Source organism: Arachis duranensis, chromosome 8 (assembly GCF_000817695.3).
Source record: "Arachis duranensis cultivar V14167 chromosome 8, aradu.V14167.gnm2.J7QH, whole genome shotgun sequence".
NCBI classification, from domain to species: domain Eukaryota; kingdom Viridiplantae; phylum Streptophyta; class Magnoliopsida; order Fabales; family Fabaceae; genus Arachis; species Arachis duranensis.
In genome coordinates this window covers 23,784,505-23,804,818 of record NC_029779.3, presented here as the reverse complement: position 1 = coordinate 23,804,818, position 20,314 = coordinate 23,784,505, and the positions used below count along the sequence as shown (strand labels likewise).

Below are 20,314 nucleotides of genomic sequence, written 5' to 3'. Positions count from 1 at the left end.
TACTTATAATAAAAATCAATAAATAATGTAAAATAAACATTAAAATATATATTAAAATATAAAATACACATATATTAAAAAAAGCCAGATGGGTTCTCTCATTCTCTGCTTGGAGCCTTGGACTCTTGTAGATGAATCTCCTGAAGGATACCTCTAGGTTCCATCTTCCAGACATTTTAAAATATCCAAATTTGAGATAACAATGATAAATTTTTTTTAATATTTATAATTTATGAACACAATAAAATTTAAAAAACAAAAGCAAAAGCATGAGACATTGAGCTAGACAACATAATAGAAAAGACGAAAGGACGTTAAGGACAGGTGAAGTAAAACAAACAAAATACAAACAGCATTAACAGAAGCCTTTCTTTATGGGCAACCTTTGCCGGGAACCCAACTAGTATCTTTGTTGTATACTTACTTATAGTGACGACTCCAAACATGTTGCAGCTTTCCATAAACAATATGCATTCGGTATTTCATGTCCTCTAAGAGTTGACTCAAAATTCCTTATGTTTGATGTGGTTATGCCAGAAGGTGCCCGGGTGTGCTCAGAAGAGATGATAGGTGCATTCTTCTGGGCACCAGATATTTTCCGGAGTGCTCCTGGATTTGCATCCAGGGTCTGAGAACGGGAGTGTTCAGTACCACTGCCAACTGCCGCTTCACGACCGCCTGAGAAAGCCACTCTTCTTGTAGATCCACTTGACCGAAAGAAATTAGAACTAGACAACTGCATAGAACATACAAATCCGTAAAAAACTAGTTGGAATACAAAGAGATAACCTTGTTTACGTGCCGTCGGCAGGCAATGATACAACCAGATCGTGTAATCATTTTCACGTATTGGATATCATGAACCAAACATACACTGGACAATACATTTTCTTTAACTACTATATTAGTTTCGCGTCTTCATAAGACTCAATGTGACAGGTTAAGTTCACAAAGAGATAGATAACTTTTCTAACACAAAGCTGATTTCTGATAAATGTTCACATTAACTGTTTAGCAATTAGCATAATATAAAAAAAGGATATACCAATACATTATAATCCTGGCCAAGACCAAAAGAAACAAAGCTAAAAAGACACGTTATAATATCTTTTTCACTTTGGAGAAATGAGAAATAACGCTCAGTCTTTCCATCAAAACTTATCAATGTTCTTAATAAATATTTATTTCCTTTTTTCTTTTTTGGTCTTCAAATACTTATTTTCTTAAACAGTTATTTTGTCAAGTATAATAATCAGGCAAAAAAATCAACTAAATTTCAATGCATAAATATACACAACCATCAACGTCCAACAAGAAATATTCTCAGCTCACAGCAATAAGACAACCCATAAATAAATGCTCATACCATCCCATCTTTGGATCTAGTAGTGTCATTTGTAACAGGGGCCTTTTGTCTGGATAAGTTTCCATCATTTGCAATAGGTCCAGAGTGCCTTCTACGAGTAGGATCTGATGAAGACAAACCAGTATGCCTACCATCTTCTCCACCTACAGAGTGCTTGCTGTTAGAAATCAAAAAGGCAGCAGGGGATGTAGGAAATATAATTATCATCTAAAGAGAAACTACAACCCCTTTGTTGCGTGAAGTTGGATAACAGGCTACACTCTACGAAGAAAAAAAAAATATGGAACTGTAAAAATAAAAAATAAGAAAAAGGTAGAGAAAATTTTACCCGAGTGTCTATCAGCATTCAAAGCAGCTGGTGGCAAGCCAGAACTTGGCCCTGGGGGAAGACCCTGCAAATATGACTTCAATAAGATAACCTAGCTTGACAATCAAACATCTATTACCACCAGATACCAAATCACTTACAACAGGACGAACGGGAGGAGAGGCAATTTGAGATTGCTGATATTTCAAGATGGTCCAATCAAAGACATAATCAAACTGGAATCCTGCAGTAAGATGAGAACCACAACCCATACAGAGAAGGCATGTTAACATATGACCATCAAGTTAAGTTATCAAAGGCTGAAGTCAATCCAAAGGTAAAGTATAGATAGATAAAAAGAAGAGCATAAACCTTCACGAATGAAAAGGTCACGGAAAAGCCTTTTCAAATAAGCGTAATCTGGTTTATCATCAAATCGCAGTGACCGACAGTAATGGAAATATGAAGCGAATTCTGAGGGATAGCCACGGCAGAGAGACTAACAAAGAAGCAAGCTACATTATGTTATTGAGAAAAGGGAGGGAAATTACATGATATGCACACCAAAATACTACAGTATCAAAATTTTACCTCAATGGAAGTAGAAACTTTCTTCTCACTAATTTTATCATACTTCTGCTTCTTAGTACCAGCTTTCAATCCCTGCCATGGAAGACTGCAGAAACACCAAGTGAAACATTAATGAAGATCAGGCGATAAAGAGAGGCAAGATAAACGACAAAGATAAACAATTACCTTCCTCTCAAAAAATACATAAGAACAAATCCAAGCGACTCTAAGTCGTCCCTACGGCTTTGCTCTAAAAATGCATGAAAGAACAATCACAAAAGTAAGAATAAATTGCCAATAGCAATTAAAAGGCAAGACAATGGATCAAAGGCTCACCAATTCCAAGATGAGTATTCATGCTAGCATATCTTGCAGTTCCAGTCAAATTCTTATTCTCTCTGAAAAGGATGACAAGTTAAATCCAGAAAAGCCAAGTTCTATCTCAAAAGGTTGAAATTTTATGTGAAGTAATTGATATGAAGATATCTAATGAACTAAATAAAACAAAGATTAATTACACAATGATAGCAGAAAACCTTCTTAAAGAGACTATGTACGTAACAAGAAGTATGAACTTATATGCAAGCATCATTTCACAAAAAAGTGAAAAACAAAAACAGAGTGTTACAAAATAAAAGAATTTAAATTTGGCTGATTGTCTATATAAGATTTGTAAGGTTGATACTTCAATTTCAAGACTTCACAGTGAAGCAAATTCTGGTCATAAAACATAAAGGCTGCTACTCTTTTATTTGGGAAACAACTACCTCCAAATAGTCTCATAAATAACTATAAACATTGCATCAATTTTAGATATTGAATTTGACATTCTCAAAATTTTAATCTTAATACGATTAAATATCAAACTTGTTACTAACCCAACCATGGTATACAAATTTGGAAACATTAACAATGACACAAAAGTACCTATATGGAATATGCTGATGGGTAGAGCTGTCTCTGTATTTCTTAGCAAGACCAAAGTCAATGGCATACACCTATAAAAGAGGTTAATATGAGGAGGATACATCCAAGAGAAGGCAACCTAAAAAAAATAGGAAGATCATTTGACTAATACTTGATTTGCACGCCTCCCTAAACCCATGAGGAAGTTGTCTGGCTTGATGTCCCTATGTAAAAAAGATTTGGAATGGATAAATTCAACTCGATTTATCTGCAAGTAGTCCAAGATTGCACATTTTAAGAAAACTGGTTAATCTGAATTGGGAAGAATACTAAGCCAAAACAATAAATCCTACCATCTGATCAGCAAGCATGAGAACAGTTTTCAGGGACAATTTCCGACTACAGAAATTGAATAAGTCCTCGAGGCTAGGACCCAGCAAATCTATAACAAGGACGTTGTATTCTCCCTCAACACCAAACCATTTCAAATTTGGGATCCCAGCTGCAAAATAAAAGCACATTAAGGCAGAGTACAATGAAGGATATGGTAAGAAACAAGATTTAAAAGATATAAATTCAGTAAGATTGGAAATTACTTCCTCCTTGTAGTATTTTGTACAGCTTTGATTCATACAACAGCTGAGGATGCTTGGTTTTGATACTTTCCTAAATCCAAAGGCAAAGGCACAAATTATTTAGTTAAAAATAAATCCCTAATCCAGAACAATCAAAACAGTTCTTTAATAAGTTAGCTATCTTCGATGCATTACGAAAAATACAAGCCTGAGCAGATAAATAACCAAACACATGTCTATTACTTCGAATCATGTAGCACCAAAGCACCATGAGACACGAGTGGATCAAACAGCCTAAGGCACACATATAGGCGCCTGTGACTACACTTTCTCCAAAGCCAACCATATATGAATTGTTCTCCAAAGTCCAAACTTTACCACTGATCCTATCAACTAAGCTGCCATCATTACTTCAATTTTCCACATTCAGTAGAATTAAACCTAAATCAATAGTTCTGCAACCACTATCACTAAATAGTACACAGTAAACATGACCTAAAATGAGCTAGAAATCACAAAATGATGAAAATAAAGTTCTGAGTTTGGAAATTCAGGATTAGAGTAGGTCGGTAATAGTACTCACAAGCTTAATTGCAACTTCTTCATTGGTCTGAACGTTAGTCCCTGAACAAACACAATAAAAAAAAGTAATTAGAGGGAAAATAAACAAATAATAAAAGTAAAAAAAGCAAAAATTGAGAAAAAGTGAGGAAAAAGAGTAGACCGAGATAGATCTCCCCGAATGATCCGCTACCGAGCTTGCGGCCAAGACGGAACTTGTTGGCAATGCGAGGCTCCATTGAATTAAACCCTGGCAGAGAAGAATTCTGAGAGAAAGGGAAAGGTGAAGGGCAATATTGGAATTGTGTCTAAAGAAATGGAGGGGGGAGGGAGGGAGGGAGGGGTGGTGGTAGTCCTCCTCCCGCGCGCCTTCGCCTCTCCTCTCCTCTGCTGACTTCCAATTCGATGATGCGGATTTTCTTTCTTCCTTCTTCCTCTCTCGCCAACCACCACCGCACCAAACGACGCTGTTTCGCTCCCATTTATAACTGATTATTACTAAATAGTAATTACTAATACTAATCACCCTTATACACATTCAATTCAATTCTTAGTTAGTCACCCCAAAAAAAATCAATTCTTAGTTACAAGTGTAATAACGGTGTTGAAATTATAATTTTAAGTTATTTTATTAAAATTAATTTAAATTATGATAATTTAATTAATAAATAGGTGGATTAATAATTTTAAGTTATTTTATTAAAATTAATTTAAATTATGATAATTTAATTAATAAATAGGTGGATTCTATTGTGTAGAAGCTAAAATATTTCTACACATATAGAAATATACGTGTTATTCAATTGAAGGGAATTTAATGTGTAGTTCTCCTAAAGGAGATAATTTCTGCATATTGAGTCCCATCAAACCTGTAGGAGTTAGAACTAAAAGTTTGCATGTAATTAAAATTCTCATTAACCCACTTAATTAAATTATGATATTAGTTACTAGTATTTGAAGAAAAAATAAATAAATACGTTTTTAAATAAATAAATACTTTATTAAAATGAGATAAAGTATTAGACTACTATTCATTAGCACATCAAAAAAAATTATAAAAAGTGAAACTAAAACATCATATTTTATTTGTTGAAACAAATTAATTTTTATCTTTTAATATTTACTTTGTAATAATATCAGTTTACTGTATTTATTTCTATTAATAAAATTTGTTGTAAAGGTCTCTTGAAATAATTTCAAATTTTATAATTCATTTAAAAGTGATTACAATCACTCTAAATTTGTGTATTTATTAAGTACATTAGGACTAGAAGTGAGTCGAATTAGACCAAATTCAAACTTGACGACTCGAAAATTAAGCTTGATTCATGATGTATGAGCATCATTCATATCTTTTTCTATTAATTTGTATGGGGAATGATTGAATTTCTAGAAAAATTAATTATATATAAAAAATGACTATAAAATTTTAAATAATTAAGAACATTAATATATATGTAAAATTATATATTATTTGAGCCAACTCGTGAGCTTTCGTTAAACTGAATTTGAGCTTACGAAATATGTTCAATTGTTAATGATTTGAGCTGTAAACCAAGTTTAATTTTACATATATATTAATGAGCTTGAGATTGAGCTTACTAAAATTAAACTTGGTTCACGGCTCAACTCATTAATAATCGAACCTATTTCGTAAGTTTAAATTCGATTTAACGAAAATTCACGCGCTGACTCAAATAATATATAATTTTACATATATATTAATGTTTTTAATTATTTAAAATTTTATAGTTATTTTTTATATATAATTAATTTCTCTAGAAATTCAATAATTCACCATACAAATTAATAGGAAAAGATATGAATGATGCTGATGCATCCTGAATCAAGTTTAATTTTTGTGTGTCGAGCTTAAGTTTGGTCTAACTCGACTCACTTCTAGCCCTAATGTACTTAATAAATACACAAATTTAGAGTGATTATAATTATTTTAAATAAATTATAAAATTTGAAATTATTTCAAGAGACATTTACAACAAATTTTATTAATAGAAATAAATACAATAAACTGATATTATTACAAAGTAAATATTAAAAGATAAAAATTAATTTGTTTCGACAAATAAAATATTATGTTTTAGTTTCACTTTTTATAATTTTTTTTGATGTGCTAATGAATAGTAGTCTAATACTTTATCTCATTTTAATAAAGTATTTATTTATTTAAAAACGTATTTATTTATTTTTTCTTCAAATACTAGTAACTAATATCATAATTTAATTAAGTGGGTTAATGAGAATTTTAATTACATGTGGGGCCTTTAGTTCTAATTTCTACAGACTTGATGGGACTCAATATATAGAAATTGTCTTTTTTTAGGGTTACACATTAAATTTATTCTCCTTCAGTTGAATGACACGTATATTTATATGTGTAGAAATATTTTAACTTCTATACATCATAGAATCCACCTAATAAATAAGTAACATAATGTGTATTATTTATTTTTTTAAATATGATATTAAGTGTATTTATTTAAATATAATTATTATTTTTTTATTAATTTATTTTGTTTAATAAATTAGACATATATATTTAATATTAAATTAAATAGCCAAATAATACTTAAATCTACTAATAAATATTTATATATTGTTTTACCGTAAAATAAGAATATATTAAAATCAGTTTAAGATAAACAAAAATAAATTATTAAAAAATTTTAATGTACAAATTTCTTTAATAAAAAATAAATAATTTAAAATCACTAAAAAATAATTCAACACCTCTTTAATATTTGTAAAACATATACCTGAAATAACAATATCTCAATAGTATATAAAATTCTATGATTAATGTAATTTTAGAATAGTTTATCTAAAGAATAAAATAATATATATTTTTATTAATAAATTTTAATAAATTTGACTAAGAGATTAATTTTTTTTATTATTATAAGTTCTCAAAAACCTTTTTATGTACCACATTTATCGTGTAATTATCTTTCAAATGTATGTAATCTCACAAACCATTTTTACTCTTTACTCTTGATAACGCAACATACAAATGACCACGGGTGAAACTGATATTGAAAGGTATATTCCAACTTTCGATAGAGTTTATTTCTGATATTTATTTATTGTCATTGCAAATGACATAATAATTAAAAATTGTTTTCTTTGAAACCTAACCCATAATGTTTTGTTATTTGAAATTAAATGCAGTCTTAGGATATGAATAATACTTTCAGCTTTATTATTGGTTAAAGTCTTACATTTTATGCCCTGTTAGGATTTTTTAGTGCTCTGTTAGGGTTTCTTAACGAAGTCCCTGCTGCCGTCAAGGCTACATTGTTAACGTCAATTAAATCTCAACACAAGTCTACGTAATCTGCATGGTTGAGACAACAAGGGATGAAGATCGAATCGAGGAAGACAACTGAAAAGGAGGTAGGAATGTGATTCTACTAGAAGAGGCAGACATATCAGAAGGTATTAACGTTTGCTCCAATAGTCTCTATGGCAGACTCTTTGCTTCCAAAACCTTCTCAATTGGAACCATGGGGAATGCTTCAAAGGCTATATGAAAAAACGCAGAAGGATTTAGCGTGAATAACAAGGGGAACAATTACTTCCAATTCTTTTTTAATAAAGAAGTGGATGTCTTGCGTGTTGAACGTGGTTCTCCATGGCTATTCAAAGATTATGTGCTCCATGTCAATAGATGGAAGGAAGATCAGAATTGTGATGAAGATATTATTTCTAATTTTCCAGTTTAGGTTCAATTTTGGGGTTTGCCAGAATCGTTTAAAACCCTCGAAGTTGGACGTAAATTGGGAGAGAGATTGGGCACAGTGTTGGAGGTAGGCAAATTTCGGATGCGGGACAGAGAAACTAGGATTGTAAAGGCCAAGATCAATATTGATGCTGCCAGGCAAGTGAGGGATTAGTTAATAGTGGCAGAACCTAATAAAAAGGAGGTAGAAGTGGCATTGCGCTATGAGAGACTTAAAAAGTTCTGTACCTATTGCGCAAAATTGGGGCACGAGGTGAAAAACTGCCATGATCTGCTGAATGAACAGAGAGTGATATGGTAAAAGAGGATGACATTGGCGAATGGGTTAAAGCCAGCCAAGTGGAAACGCAAATCTACTCTGAATGAGAAAGAACATTCAACAACTCAACCTAAAATCAGAATAAGGCCACTCAACGTAAGAAAAAATCGGTTTTAAACTGCTTATTGGAAGAATTTGCAGGATGTCAATGCAAGAAGGGAAACAAAGCTTGAAACTACAAGACACTGGTAACAGGGCAGCACTTGAGTCACCTCAATCAGCCAACTCTAGAACAGAATGCATGGAGGTTATCATAGCTGGTCAGTCCAATGTCAAGGAGGATGAAGGGCAGCCTATGCGATTCACTATTGGACAGTGTCTCACCACAGAGAATGGTAGGAAGTGGAAAAGGTTAGCAAGACAAGGTATTGGAAGGTCAGATACTAAAAGTAAACCCAAAAGAAGGTTGATGAGTGGTATAGCTGAAGGATCTACAAAGAAAGCAAGAACAAAAGATGAAAATGCAGTTGAACAGAGGGTGGAGGGTGCCAGCCTACAAATGGCACCCAACGCGCCATGAGAACTATAGTTTGGAATTGTCAGAGTTTGGGGAGACCCCTGACAATTCACACCCTAAAAGGGATCTGTAAATCCCACTCCCTCGAGATTGTGTTTATAAGTGAAACAAAGAACCAATCTCGACAGGTGGAAGCAAAACTTCGGGTATGCGGCTACGAAAACTGGCATATTGTTAACTCGGCAGGAGTGGCAGGAGGACTTGTGCTAGCTTGGAAGGACAGCATCAATGTTCAAATTATTAACGGTGGAAAATTCTTTGTGGCAGCCGAAATTAAGGAAGTCGGAAGCAGTGAGGTATGGGCGTTCATTGGTGTCCATTTGAGCTGTTCAGAACAAATTCGATCCCTACAGTTTGAGGAGCTTACAACAATGAGTCAACACCTGGAAGAAAAAGTGGTAATAGCAGGCGATTTTAATGCTATAACAAGCCAAGCGAAAAAGGAGGGTGGATGCCAAAAATCAGCAACCACCATTGCAACATTCACTAATTTTATTGACAGCAACGAATTAGTGGATATTGGAATGGTAGGGCGCCCTTTCACGTGAATAAATCGAAGACAAGGAGAGGATTTGATGAAGGAGAGGTTTGACCGCTATTTAGTTTGGATGGAATGGAAGCTGAAGTTTTCGAATACAGTGGTACACAGGCTCACAGAGTCAGGCTCGGATCATGCTCCTATTTTGATGAAAATCGAACCTCAATCCTGGCATAGTAAAAGGCGTTTTAAATACCAAAAACGTTGGTGTGGAGAAGGAGATGTCAGGAGAATTGTCAGTGAAGTGTGGAGAATGGAAGTTGTAGGCTCGGCTATGTTCTCCTTGGCCCAAAAGTTGAAAAATTGTAGACATAGATTAGTTCAATGGTAGAAAATTCACAAAGCAAACTTCCGGAAAGAAATTGAGGACCTTCAAGCTAAGTTAGAGGAGTTGCGGGTGGCTGGAATCAATGGGGGAGAGGAGGTTACCAATTTGGAGGAGAAGTTGGAGCAGGCATATTTGAAAGGAGAGAGCTATTGGCGAGAAAAATCTAGAGTCAAGTGGCTAAAAGAAGGAGATCAGAACACTAGATTCTTTCACTAGAAATTTTTAATCAAGGGTTCGAAGGAACAGAATTGGAGATTATTTGGGAGGGACAATGAGATTGCTTCGAAACTGTAGGATATTGCAAAGGTAGCTGAAGACTACTTTTGCGATATTTTTACTTCTTCTTATTCGGCTGATCCGAATGCATATTTAGAGGATTTGGAGCCTAAGGTTACAGCTTCCATGAACCGCAGGCTCCAAAAGCCGGTAACTATGGACGAGGTCAAAAGAGCTACATTTAGTGTTCATGCTCAGAGTGCTCCTGGTGATGACGGGTTTACAGCTAAGTTTTTTCACTTTTTCTGGGATATAGTTGGAGGTGACGTTTTTAAGGCAGTGAGAAGTTTCTTTCACGGTGGCAGAATTCTAAAAAGCTTCAACCATACTCAAATTTGTTTGATTCCAAAGGTGCCAGATGCCAGTGATATGACTCAGGTACGACCGATCAGTTTGTCCTCAGCTATGTATAAAATTATTTCTAAAGTTATGGTGCACCGATTACAAGGTTTTATGAATAAATTCATAAGCCCAAATCAGAGTGCATTTCTCAAAGGTAGACTCATTTCAGATAATATTCTAATTGCCCACGAATGTATGCACTATTTGAAAAATAAGAGAAGTGGGACAGAGCATGAGATGACTATTAAATTAGACATGAGCAAAGCTTATGATAGGGTTGAATGGCATTTCTTATGGTATATTATGGATAAGTTGGGCTTTGATACTAAATGGATTAACTAGACTAAGGAATTGGTAATGACTGTTTCTTACTCTGTTGTTGTGGAAGGTCAACCATTTGGCTATTTTAGGCCAAATAGGGGCATCCGACAGGGTGACCCCTTATCTCCATATCTCTTTCTTTTTTGTGCAGAAGGGCTTTCCTTCTTTCTACACAAGGCAGAGCAAAACAGATTAATTCAAGGAGTTCAAGTTAATCGGAGATGCCAAACAATTAATCACCTTTTGTTTGCTGATGATTCAATCCTTTTTTCCAAAAGCACACCTAATACAAGCCAAAGTATTCTAGAATTGCTAGAGATCTATGAGGGTTTCAGTGGGCAAAAAGTCAATTTGAATAAGTCAGCCATCTTTTTCAGTCACAACACACCTTAAAACACAAGACTAGCAATTGCTCAAACACTAAATATTGAACATATCGGAGTACAAGACAAATACCTAGAGCTGCCCTCTATAGTTCAAAAATCAAAGAAAGCAACCTTTGGAGCTATCAAGGATAAAGTTCAGAAGATGATTATGGGTTGGAAAAGAAGCATATTGTCATCAGGTGGCAGACACACGCTATTGAGAGCGGTGGGGGAGGCGATTCCTATTTATACACTCTCTTGTTTCAAGTTCCCAGACACGCTATTGACTGAGATTCATAGCATGCTCTCGCAATTTTGGTGGGGTCAAAAAGGCGCAGAATGAAAAATGGTCTGGATTAAATGGGATACAATGACGAGACCGAAGGCCTTATTGGGCAAGCAATGTTGGCGTCTAATGAAATACCCTAATTCTACTCTATCAAGAATGCTCAAAGCTAAATATTTCAAATATACAGATTTCTTACATGCATAGATAGGAAGCATACCATCGTGGGGCTGGAGAAGTGTTCTTGAAGGGTGCAAGGTGATCGAGAAAGGCTTGTTATGGAAAATAGGCTCTGGTGCTAATGTCCGCATCTTCCATGACCCCTCCCATCACCAGTGCCCTTTAATGTCCCTCAAGATGCACTCACAATTCCACCTAATCTGCAAGTGTATTACGTTAGTGCATTACTAAATCTTGATAAAAAGCTGGAATAGAAATCTGATTGAGTCAATTTTTTCAGTTGATATATGCAATAATTTTTTTTCAATCAAACCAACAGAGGAGGAGGATGAAGTTAATTGGTGCTGGACAAAATCTAGTATATATGAAGTTGGGTCAGGATACAAAATTGCTTATGGATTCTTTCATTCTCCTACTTCATTGAGGCCCCAGAACATACAGAATAACAAAGTATGGAATAGTATTTGGGAATTGAAATTACCTCATAAAATTAATATTTTTCTATGAAAGAGTCTGCATGAAAAGTTTTCGGTGTTGCAACAAGTTCACAGCCGGTTTGCATCCACCTCTGCCACTTGCCCAAGATGCATTTTGAAGGTTGAATCAATTTCTCATGCTTTGTTCCAATGCCCCCTGTCTTCAATAATTTGGAGCCTAAATTTAATAACCCTTGACCTATGGATGAGAGAAGAAGAGACCTTTTTCAATTGGTGGCAACGAGCCTTATCCTGGGCAGCGGCTCAATTTGACGGTAGGCAGAAGACCCTCTTCATAGCGGCGCTGTGTTGGAGCACTTGGAAAGCGAGGAATCGGAGTGTTTTTTAGAAGGTAATAAGCCACCAGAGATAGTGAAAGAAGCCAGCAGTTTAGTGCGTGAACTCATGAGCCATACCTGATGGATGCTGATAATTTCCTTTACTCTTACTTTACTCTTCTTAAGAATGGGAATACCCAATTCTTTTGTACTTCCTTATGGTAACACCTTTATTTTATATTAATAAAATAACATTTATCTTTGGAAAAAAAAATCTTACATTTTATCATATGGTTTTCTATTTTTTTAATTTGTATTCACGTTTTATTGCACAAACCATTAATTTAGTCTATATTCCGCAATAACATGACAGAAAAGCCTTCCTTTATAATCAATTTGTGTGGTCGACTGGTTGGAGATTTGAACAATATTTTTAAAAATATATATTTATAAAAATAGATATAATATAATTATAAATATAACATAAATAAATAAAATATATAAATAAATGTTAAATCAATATGCTTTCTAATATACCAATAATACTAATACTTGAAAAATAATTATGAAAAATTTCTACTATTATAATAAATTTAATTGTTATTCTAAATGAATAAAATAAATAACAATAATTAAATAATTGAATTAAGGAGAAATGAAAGATATATAAATATTATTATAATATGACTAATAAATTTTAATAAGATAGCCACTAATATGTTACATTAATATATCAAATCAAATTGATATTATTTTATATTTAATATTTAATATAAATATAAAGAGTACAATAATTAATAAATAAAAATATAAATAAAAAATAAAACATGTCAATTAAAATTAAATATTAGTAAGTAATTGAAATTAAACAATTTTAGACAATCATTTAGCATTTAATTAAAATTTATTCTATATCTGAATTATATTATAAATTCTTTAAATAATAAATATGAGAAAAAATTTATTATTATTTATTATATATTAATAATATGCCAATATTTTTAATTAAATAAAATAAATAACAATAATTGAATTAAGGATAAACGAAGGATATACAAATAGTATTACAATATAACTAATAAATTTAATTATTACACTAAATAAATAAAAAAAATAACAATGATCGAATATTAAGTAGATACGAAGGATAAATAACAATAATTGTCTTATATTTCTTAATAAATTTTAATAATTAATACCTAAAATAAGTAAATTAAATAACAATAATTGAAAAAAAATTAATAAATAAAAAAATAAAAAAAAAGAATTAATAAATAATAATAAATATCATTATATAGAAAAATAGTTCTTACATTTTAGAGGGAAAAAATTTATAAAAAAATGATACCTCATTTTTATCCGTTAGGGAAAAACTCAATTTTAGTATATTAAGTAAATCAATAGATTCTATGATGAATGTAATTTTAGAATAGTTTATCAAGAGAATAAAATAATATAAATTTTCATGATAATTTTAATATCCTCAAACTATAAATGTAGAATAAAAATGTCTCATCAATTAGTACCTATGATCACACAATTTTTTTACTTTACAGTAATAAATTTGACTAAAAGATTACTAAATTACTTTTTTATTATAAACTCTCAAAAACCTTTCTATATATCACATGCATCGTGTAGTTATTTTTCAAGTGTCCGTAATCTTGCAACAACACTCGCAAATCATCTCTACTCTTTACTCTTGATAACACAATATACAGTTGACCATGGGTGAAAACTGACCTTGTAAGGTAATATTCTAACTTTTCATAGAGTTTGTCTCTGAGATTTATTTATTGTCATTACAAATGACATAATAATTGAAAATTGTCTTCTTTAAAACCTGACCGATATTGTTTCGTTATTTGGAATTAGATTCAATATTGGGATAAGAACAATACTTCCAATTTTCTTGCATTCTATCACATGGTTTCCTATTCTTCTGACTTGTATTCTCGTTCCATTGCACATAAAGATGGCAACATCACCCGAATCTATGGGTACTCACCCCGTCCCTACCCACTCGGGACAGGTAATTATCCGTCGGCGGGATGAGGCGAGGGCGGGTTTAAGTAATACCCGTCCCTGAAGGGTGAATTTTTTATTTTAATAAATTAAATAAATGTAATAATTAATGAAATAAATAATTTTAAAAGTTATTAACAAAATCCATCGGCCTCTCTTATCTCGTTTACACTGTAAACGAGATAATTTTATACGTATTTCGTTTACAGTGTAAACAAGATAAAACACGTGGACGTAACATATGTATATCTCGTTTACAATCTTGGTTACAGTGCAAACAAGATAAGTGGAGATCTATCTCGTTTACAGTGTAAACAAGATATAGTGAGATAAAAGTTCAGCAGCTATAAAAGGATGTATAACCTTTGGCATTTTCTACAAACATTTCATATCTTCTTCTGTCCTGTTTTTTTCACAAAAAGAAGCCAACAATGGCCAGTAATAGCGTATACATAGTTGTGTGTGTTTACCCTAATTGTCGTATGAAAAATGGCGACAATGGGGCGATATTGAGTGTGAGAATCTGATACTGTTGCGGACTCAACGTATAAGTTCGTTGTACGAGTTGAAGAGTTTGATATTGAGTAACCTTGGTGGCACAGGGACGAGGGAGGTCAGAAGGGTGGGGTATAGGTTGTTGGCACCGTTGGGTAATGGGGTTTTCCAGTTTCGACTATTTAGGCTTTTGGGGGACGAACATTTGCAACTTATGTCCGGCATCCATAGGAGAATCATGGCCAAATAAGTGATGGAGTTTTTCGCCGAGGTTGAAGATGTTGGTGGTGGTGGTTCTGTACACTCGACCCACGTACAAGACGATCGACCTCTCACACCCACCCATTCATGTTGTCATTTCAGTGGAAGACATGGAAGTGAGTGAAGAGGACTCCGACGAAGAGTACGTTGCCGATAGTGCCGACAGTGATTCTTCTGAAGGGAGGATGAGGAGGAGTTTGTACCGGAGACGCCCGTCGAAGCAGTGGTGCGCTATGTTTTGCCTCCCCCAACCAATTTCGGCGCTATCAGATGTACCAAGTCACTAGACGCCATACATGAGAGAACTCCGTTTTCCAACACAGGGGAAGAGGACTACAACCTAGACGATGGGGTAGAATTTTGGGTCGGCCACAGATTCAAATACCGAGATGCAGTAATGCAGGGTGTGAAGAACTACAGTATTTGCAGGAGTGCTGAGTACCGGGTAATCGAATCGGACTGATTAAAGTACCATGTACAATGCCATCAGGCTGAAAATGACTGTCCATGGAGTCTCCATGTTGCCCTTTGACAGAACCTCAGATACTGGTGAGTTCAATTTGAATTGAGGCATACTTACTTATTTATGGTTGCCATATATTAAGTAGTTTTATTATTTTGTCAGGGAGGTCTGGAGAGTTGGTGGAGCCCACACTTGTTTAGCACTCACCATGTCCTAAGACCATCGATAGTTGGATAGCAGTCTCATCTGCAAGGTCATCCTGCCGTTGATATAGTCCAACCCCTTCGTCAGCATCCTTGTCCTGCAAGGTGCGGTCTGACAGAGCTATCACTTCAAACCCTCCTACAGAAAGGTGTGGATGGCGAAGCAGAAGGCAATTGCTCAGATTTATGGAGATTGGGAGGAGTCATACAACAAGGTACCGAAACTGCTTCAGGCGTTGCAGAGTTATTTTTCGGGAACTATTTGTGAGCAACGGGTCGTACCGTACTACGACAAACACCTTCTGGTCCGCAACTGTAGCATGCTTGATAAAGTATTTTGGGCTTTTCCATCTTGTATCGAGGCTTTCAAGCATTGCAAGTCGTTTGTTTCCTTTGATGACATGCATCTGTATGGCAGATACGGTGGGGTGTTGCTTATTGTGGTGACACAAGATGGCAACAACAATATCCTGCCTATTGCTTTGGCCATTGTGGAGTCCGAGAGTACCGAGTTATGGTCATTCTTCCTTACTAATCTGAGACGACATGTCACCCCACAAGAAGGCCTGCTAGTTATCTTCAGCAGATCGCAGGCCATCAAGGCTGCACTTAGTGCCGATGATAGTGATTGGCATCCTCCTAGGGCATTCTACACTTATTGTATTAGACACATGACCGCAAATTTCATGACTCGTTTTAAGTCAGCCAAGGGCAAGAGATACTTTATAAATGCCGCTTACAGTCCAAGCAAGGTTGGGTATGAGTGGTACATGGATGCCTTGAGAGGAATGTCCCCGGGGATGGCGGACTGGGCTGGTCGCTTCAACAAAGAGATATGGCTGCAACATTGCGATAGTGGTCGGCTGTTTGGTCACATGATAACAAATCTGTCTGAGTGCATCAATGCAGTTCTCAAAGGTACATGATATCTACCTATTTCTGCCATCATGCACATCACATACGAACAGTTGCAGAAGTTGTTCGTCACAAAGGGCAGGGAGGCGCAGTCACAACTAGTTGCAGAAAACTGCTTTTCCCAGAAACTGATGGTAGCCATTGAGAAGAACAGAGAAGGCATCCCAAATATGTTGTTTGGATTAGCTTTTAGTGTGCAAGTTGAGAAGGGAAGAAATATCGGTCATAACAAAAAATTTCCTTAATCTGAAAAGCAATTTTTTTATAAAATTTATATGATTACTAGAAATCTAAGCCTGAACTAGTATCTTCATTCTTTTAACAACTATTTAGAAAAGTATAGTTGTTGAATTGAACTAATAATAAGTAATTTGAAATGGCAGGTAGGTGAAAGGGGGTTGCAACTTTCAGGAGGCCAAAAGCAGAGAATTGCTATAGCAAGGGCAATGCTGAAGAAACCCGCAATTCTTCTCCTAGATGAGGCGACAAGTGCGTTGGACTCCGAGTCAGAAAAGCTTGTGCAAGAAGCACTTGATAAGTTTATGATTGGTAGAACAACACTTGTGATTGCACACCGCCTTTCCACGATTCGCAAAGCTGACCTTGTTGCAGGACTTCAGCAAGGAAGTGTATCAGAAATTGGAACTCATGATGAGCTATTCGTCAAAGGCGAAAATGGAGTCTATGCCAAGCTTATCAGGATGCAAGAGGCTGCCCATGAAACTGCCATGAGTAATGCTAGAAAGAGCAGTGCAAGGTAGCTTATATCGTTGTTGAACATTGATATCGCTGGAAAAATTCATTTAGTACTTCATATTAATTGTTCATGAAAGTATATATATTCACTGAAACTGTTTGAGCTTAGATAATTTTGAATTGTAAAACTCAAACTTGTGAACTCATTTGCAGGCCTTCGAGGGCTAGAAACTCTGTAAGCTCACCTATTATTGCTCGGAAACTCTTCTTACGGCCGGTCACCATACTCAAGAAGGCCATCTGACTTCTCCACATCGGATTTTAGTCTTTCCATTGATGCATCACATCCAAATTACAAGCTCGAAAAGCTTGCCTTCAAAGAGCAAGCCAGTTCCTTTTGGAGACTTGCAAAGGTGAACTCTCCTGAATTGCTCTATGCTTTGATTGGTTCTATAGGTTCAGTTGTTTGTGGATTCCTTAGTGCTTTCTTTGCTTATGTTCTTAGTGCTGTTCTCAGTGTCTATTACAATCCGAACCACAGACACATGATCCGAGAAATAGAAAAGTACTGCTACTTATTAATAGGACTTTCATCCGCAGCTCTTATCTTCAATACATTGCAGCATTTCCTCTGGGATATTGTTGGGAAAATCTCACAAAACGAGTGAGGGAGAAAATGTTCAGTGCAGTGCTCAAGAACGAAATGGCATGGTTCGATCAGGAAGAAAATGAGAGTGCTAGAATTGCAGCAAGGCTATCTCTTGATGCCAACAATGTCAGATCAGCCATTGGAGATTGAATTTCGGTAATTGTGCAGAACACTCCACTTATGTTGGTTGCTTGCACTGCAGGGTTTGTACTACAGTGGCGCCTTGCTCTCGTCCTTGTTGCCGCCTTCCCAGTTGTTGCAGCCACTGTTTTGCAGGTTTGAACTTTTCAACATACTTCTCTTTGGCGTGTTTACAAGCTCTTTTACTAATTGAACTGACTTTTATAACAGAAAATGTTCATGACTGGTTTCTCTGGTGACCTTGAAGCTGCTCATGCTAAGGCCACACAACTTGCTGGGGAGGCTATAGCCAATGTAAGGCTTGTTGCAGCCTTTAATTCGGAAAAGAAAATCGTAGGACTTTTTGTCTCAAACCTTGAAATTCTGCTGCGACGCTGCTTTTGGAAGGGACAAATTTCTGGAAGTGGATATGGAATAGCACAGTTTGCACTCTATGCTTCCTATGCACTTGGTCTTTGGTATGCTTCTTGGCTTGTGAAGCACGGAATATCTGACTTCTCTAAAACAATCCGAGTTTTTATGGTCCTCATGGTCTCGGCTAATGGTGCTGCTGAAACTTTAACTCTGGCTCCTGACTTCATCAAGGGGGATAGAGCCATGAGGTCTGTTTTTGAACTCCTTGACCACAGAAACGAAATTGAGCCGGATGATTCTGATGCTACACCTGTTCCTGACCGGCTTCGTGGAGAAGTTGAGCTGAAGCATGTTTACTTCTCTTACCCGTCTCGGCCGGATATGCCTGTTTTCCGGGACCTCAGTCTTCGTGCAAGAGCAGGTAAAACTCTAGCCCTTGTAGGGCCTAGTGGCTGTGGTAAGAGCTCAGTCATTGCACTTATCCAGACGTTCTATGATCCATCTTCGGGGCGAGTCATGATTGATGGAAAGGACATAAGGAAATGCAACCTTAAGTCCTTAGGAAGGCACATTGCTGTGGTGCCGCAAGAACCATGCTTGTTTGCTACTTCAATATATGAAAACATTGCTTATGGCCATGACTCGGCTACTGAAGCCGAGATCATTGAGGCTGCTACTCTTGCCAACGCACACAAGTTCATATCCGGCCTGCCTGAAGGATACAAAACATTTGTTAGGGAGAGAGGAGTTCAGCTATCAGGAGGACAAAAGCAAAGAATAGCTATTGCTAGAGCTTTTGTGAGGAAGGCAGAACTCATGCTTCTCGATGAAGCAATAAGTGCACTAGATGCTGAATCCGAGAGGTCTGTGCAGGAGGCTCTAGACCGAGCTTGCATCGGAAAAACAACCATCATAGTAGCGAAGAATCCCCCTGATGGGATCTATGCAAGAATGATTCAGTTACAAAGATTCTCAAACAACCAAGTCATTGGTGTTGCCTCAAGTTCAAGCTCCTTAACAAGACCAAACGATGATCAAAGGGAAAGCTAGCAATTCTTATATAGAGGACTATATGACATATAAGACCAATGATAATTGTTTTGGTAATTTTTTCTTGTTTTGACCATAGTATAGTTTTGTGTATCATCCCTCTTCACCTTACATTAAAGAATGTATCTTTGTATTTGTGAATGTTACTAAGGAAGACTGACAATTGAAGATTGAAATAGATATATATAGATGTCCATCTTTATGAATTTATCCAAGGCCCCTTTAGTACAAATGTTAGAACAGAAATGTGAGAAGTGATATGTTGTTTGACTAATATATAGTCAAACTCTTCTTCTAAATATGTGTTCTTAAATAGTTAAATCAACATAGAGAATTTAGAATGATCACATTAAAGGATTAGAATAACACTTTGTGTATACAACAATTTATTGGTCAACATCAAATTTTTAAATGAAACTTCTAACAGATTAGTTCTTGTTATGTCGGATTAACAATATTGTGAAAAAAAAAAAAAGGATTGACAGTTAGATTCTTAATAATAAACTTCGGATATTGGTTAAGAAGCAGTTTTGTTTTTTAATAGCATTAATGATAAAATGTGACTGTTAGAAAATGCTGGGTGAGACATGTATTAATATTCTGCCAATTGCTAGTTTCCAACATTGACATAGCACTTAAGGATGGTGGAGGCCTTAACTGAATATACCAAGGGTGCTAGCACTTTTGGCTCTTGACAGTTGCACACACGTTGCAATCAAATCTTGAAAGTTGATCCTGTGTCATCATAAGAGTTCTAAAATCTTCTGGTTATGATATCTCTCTCTAGCGGGTGC

General features: G+C 35.3%; 1 protein-coding gene and 1 pseudogene across 1 annotated transcript; one reads left to right on the top strand and one right to left on the bottom strand.

Annotated features, from left to right (window-relative positions):
- On the bottom strand, nt 1-4,734 carry LOC107461467 (casein kinase 1-like protein 2). The gene is made up of 14 exons (XM_016079965.3): nt 4,449-4,734; nt 4,308-4,348; nt 3,746-3,815; nt 3,503-3,651; nt 3,322-3,417; nt 3,171-3,241; nt 2,580-2,641; nt 2,430-2,493; nt 2,265-2,349; nt 2,046-2,172; nt 1,835-1,917; nt 1,695-1,758; nt 1,367-1,509; nt 1-736 (listed from the first exon to the last, which is right to left on the bottom strand). Exons 1-14 carry the CDS (start codon nt 4,522-4,524, stop codon nt 425-427), a joined length of 1,443 nt encoding a protein of 480 aa, XP_015935451.1. The 5' UTR covers nt 4,525-4,734; the 3' UTR covers nt 1-424.
- An 11,928-nt stretch (nt 4,735-16,662) lies between these two features.
- LOC107461336 (ABC transporter B family member 1-like) lies at nt 16,663-19,586 on the top strand (annotated as a pseudogene).
- The last annotated feature ends 728 nt before the right edge of the window (nt 19,587-20,314 follow it).

Coding starts and splice junctions, on each gene's coding strand:
- LOC107461467 (XM_016079965.3), bottom strand. CDS start 4,524: ATGGAGCCTCGCATTGCCAACAAGTTCCGTCTTGGCCGCAAGCTCGGT. Junction 3,652..3,745: donor CAAAATACTACAAGGAGGAA/GTAATTTCCAAT, acceptor TTTATTTTGCAG/CTGGGATCCCAAATTTGAAA. Junction 3,242..3,321: donor TAGGGAGGCGTGCAAATCAA/GTATTAGTCAAA, acceptor CCTCTTTTATAG/GTGTATGCCATTGACTTTGG.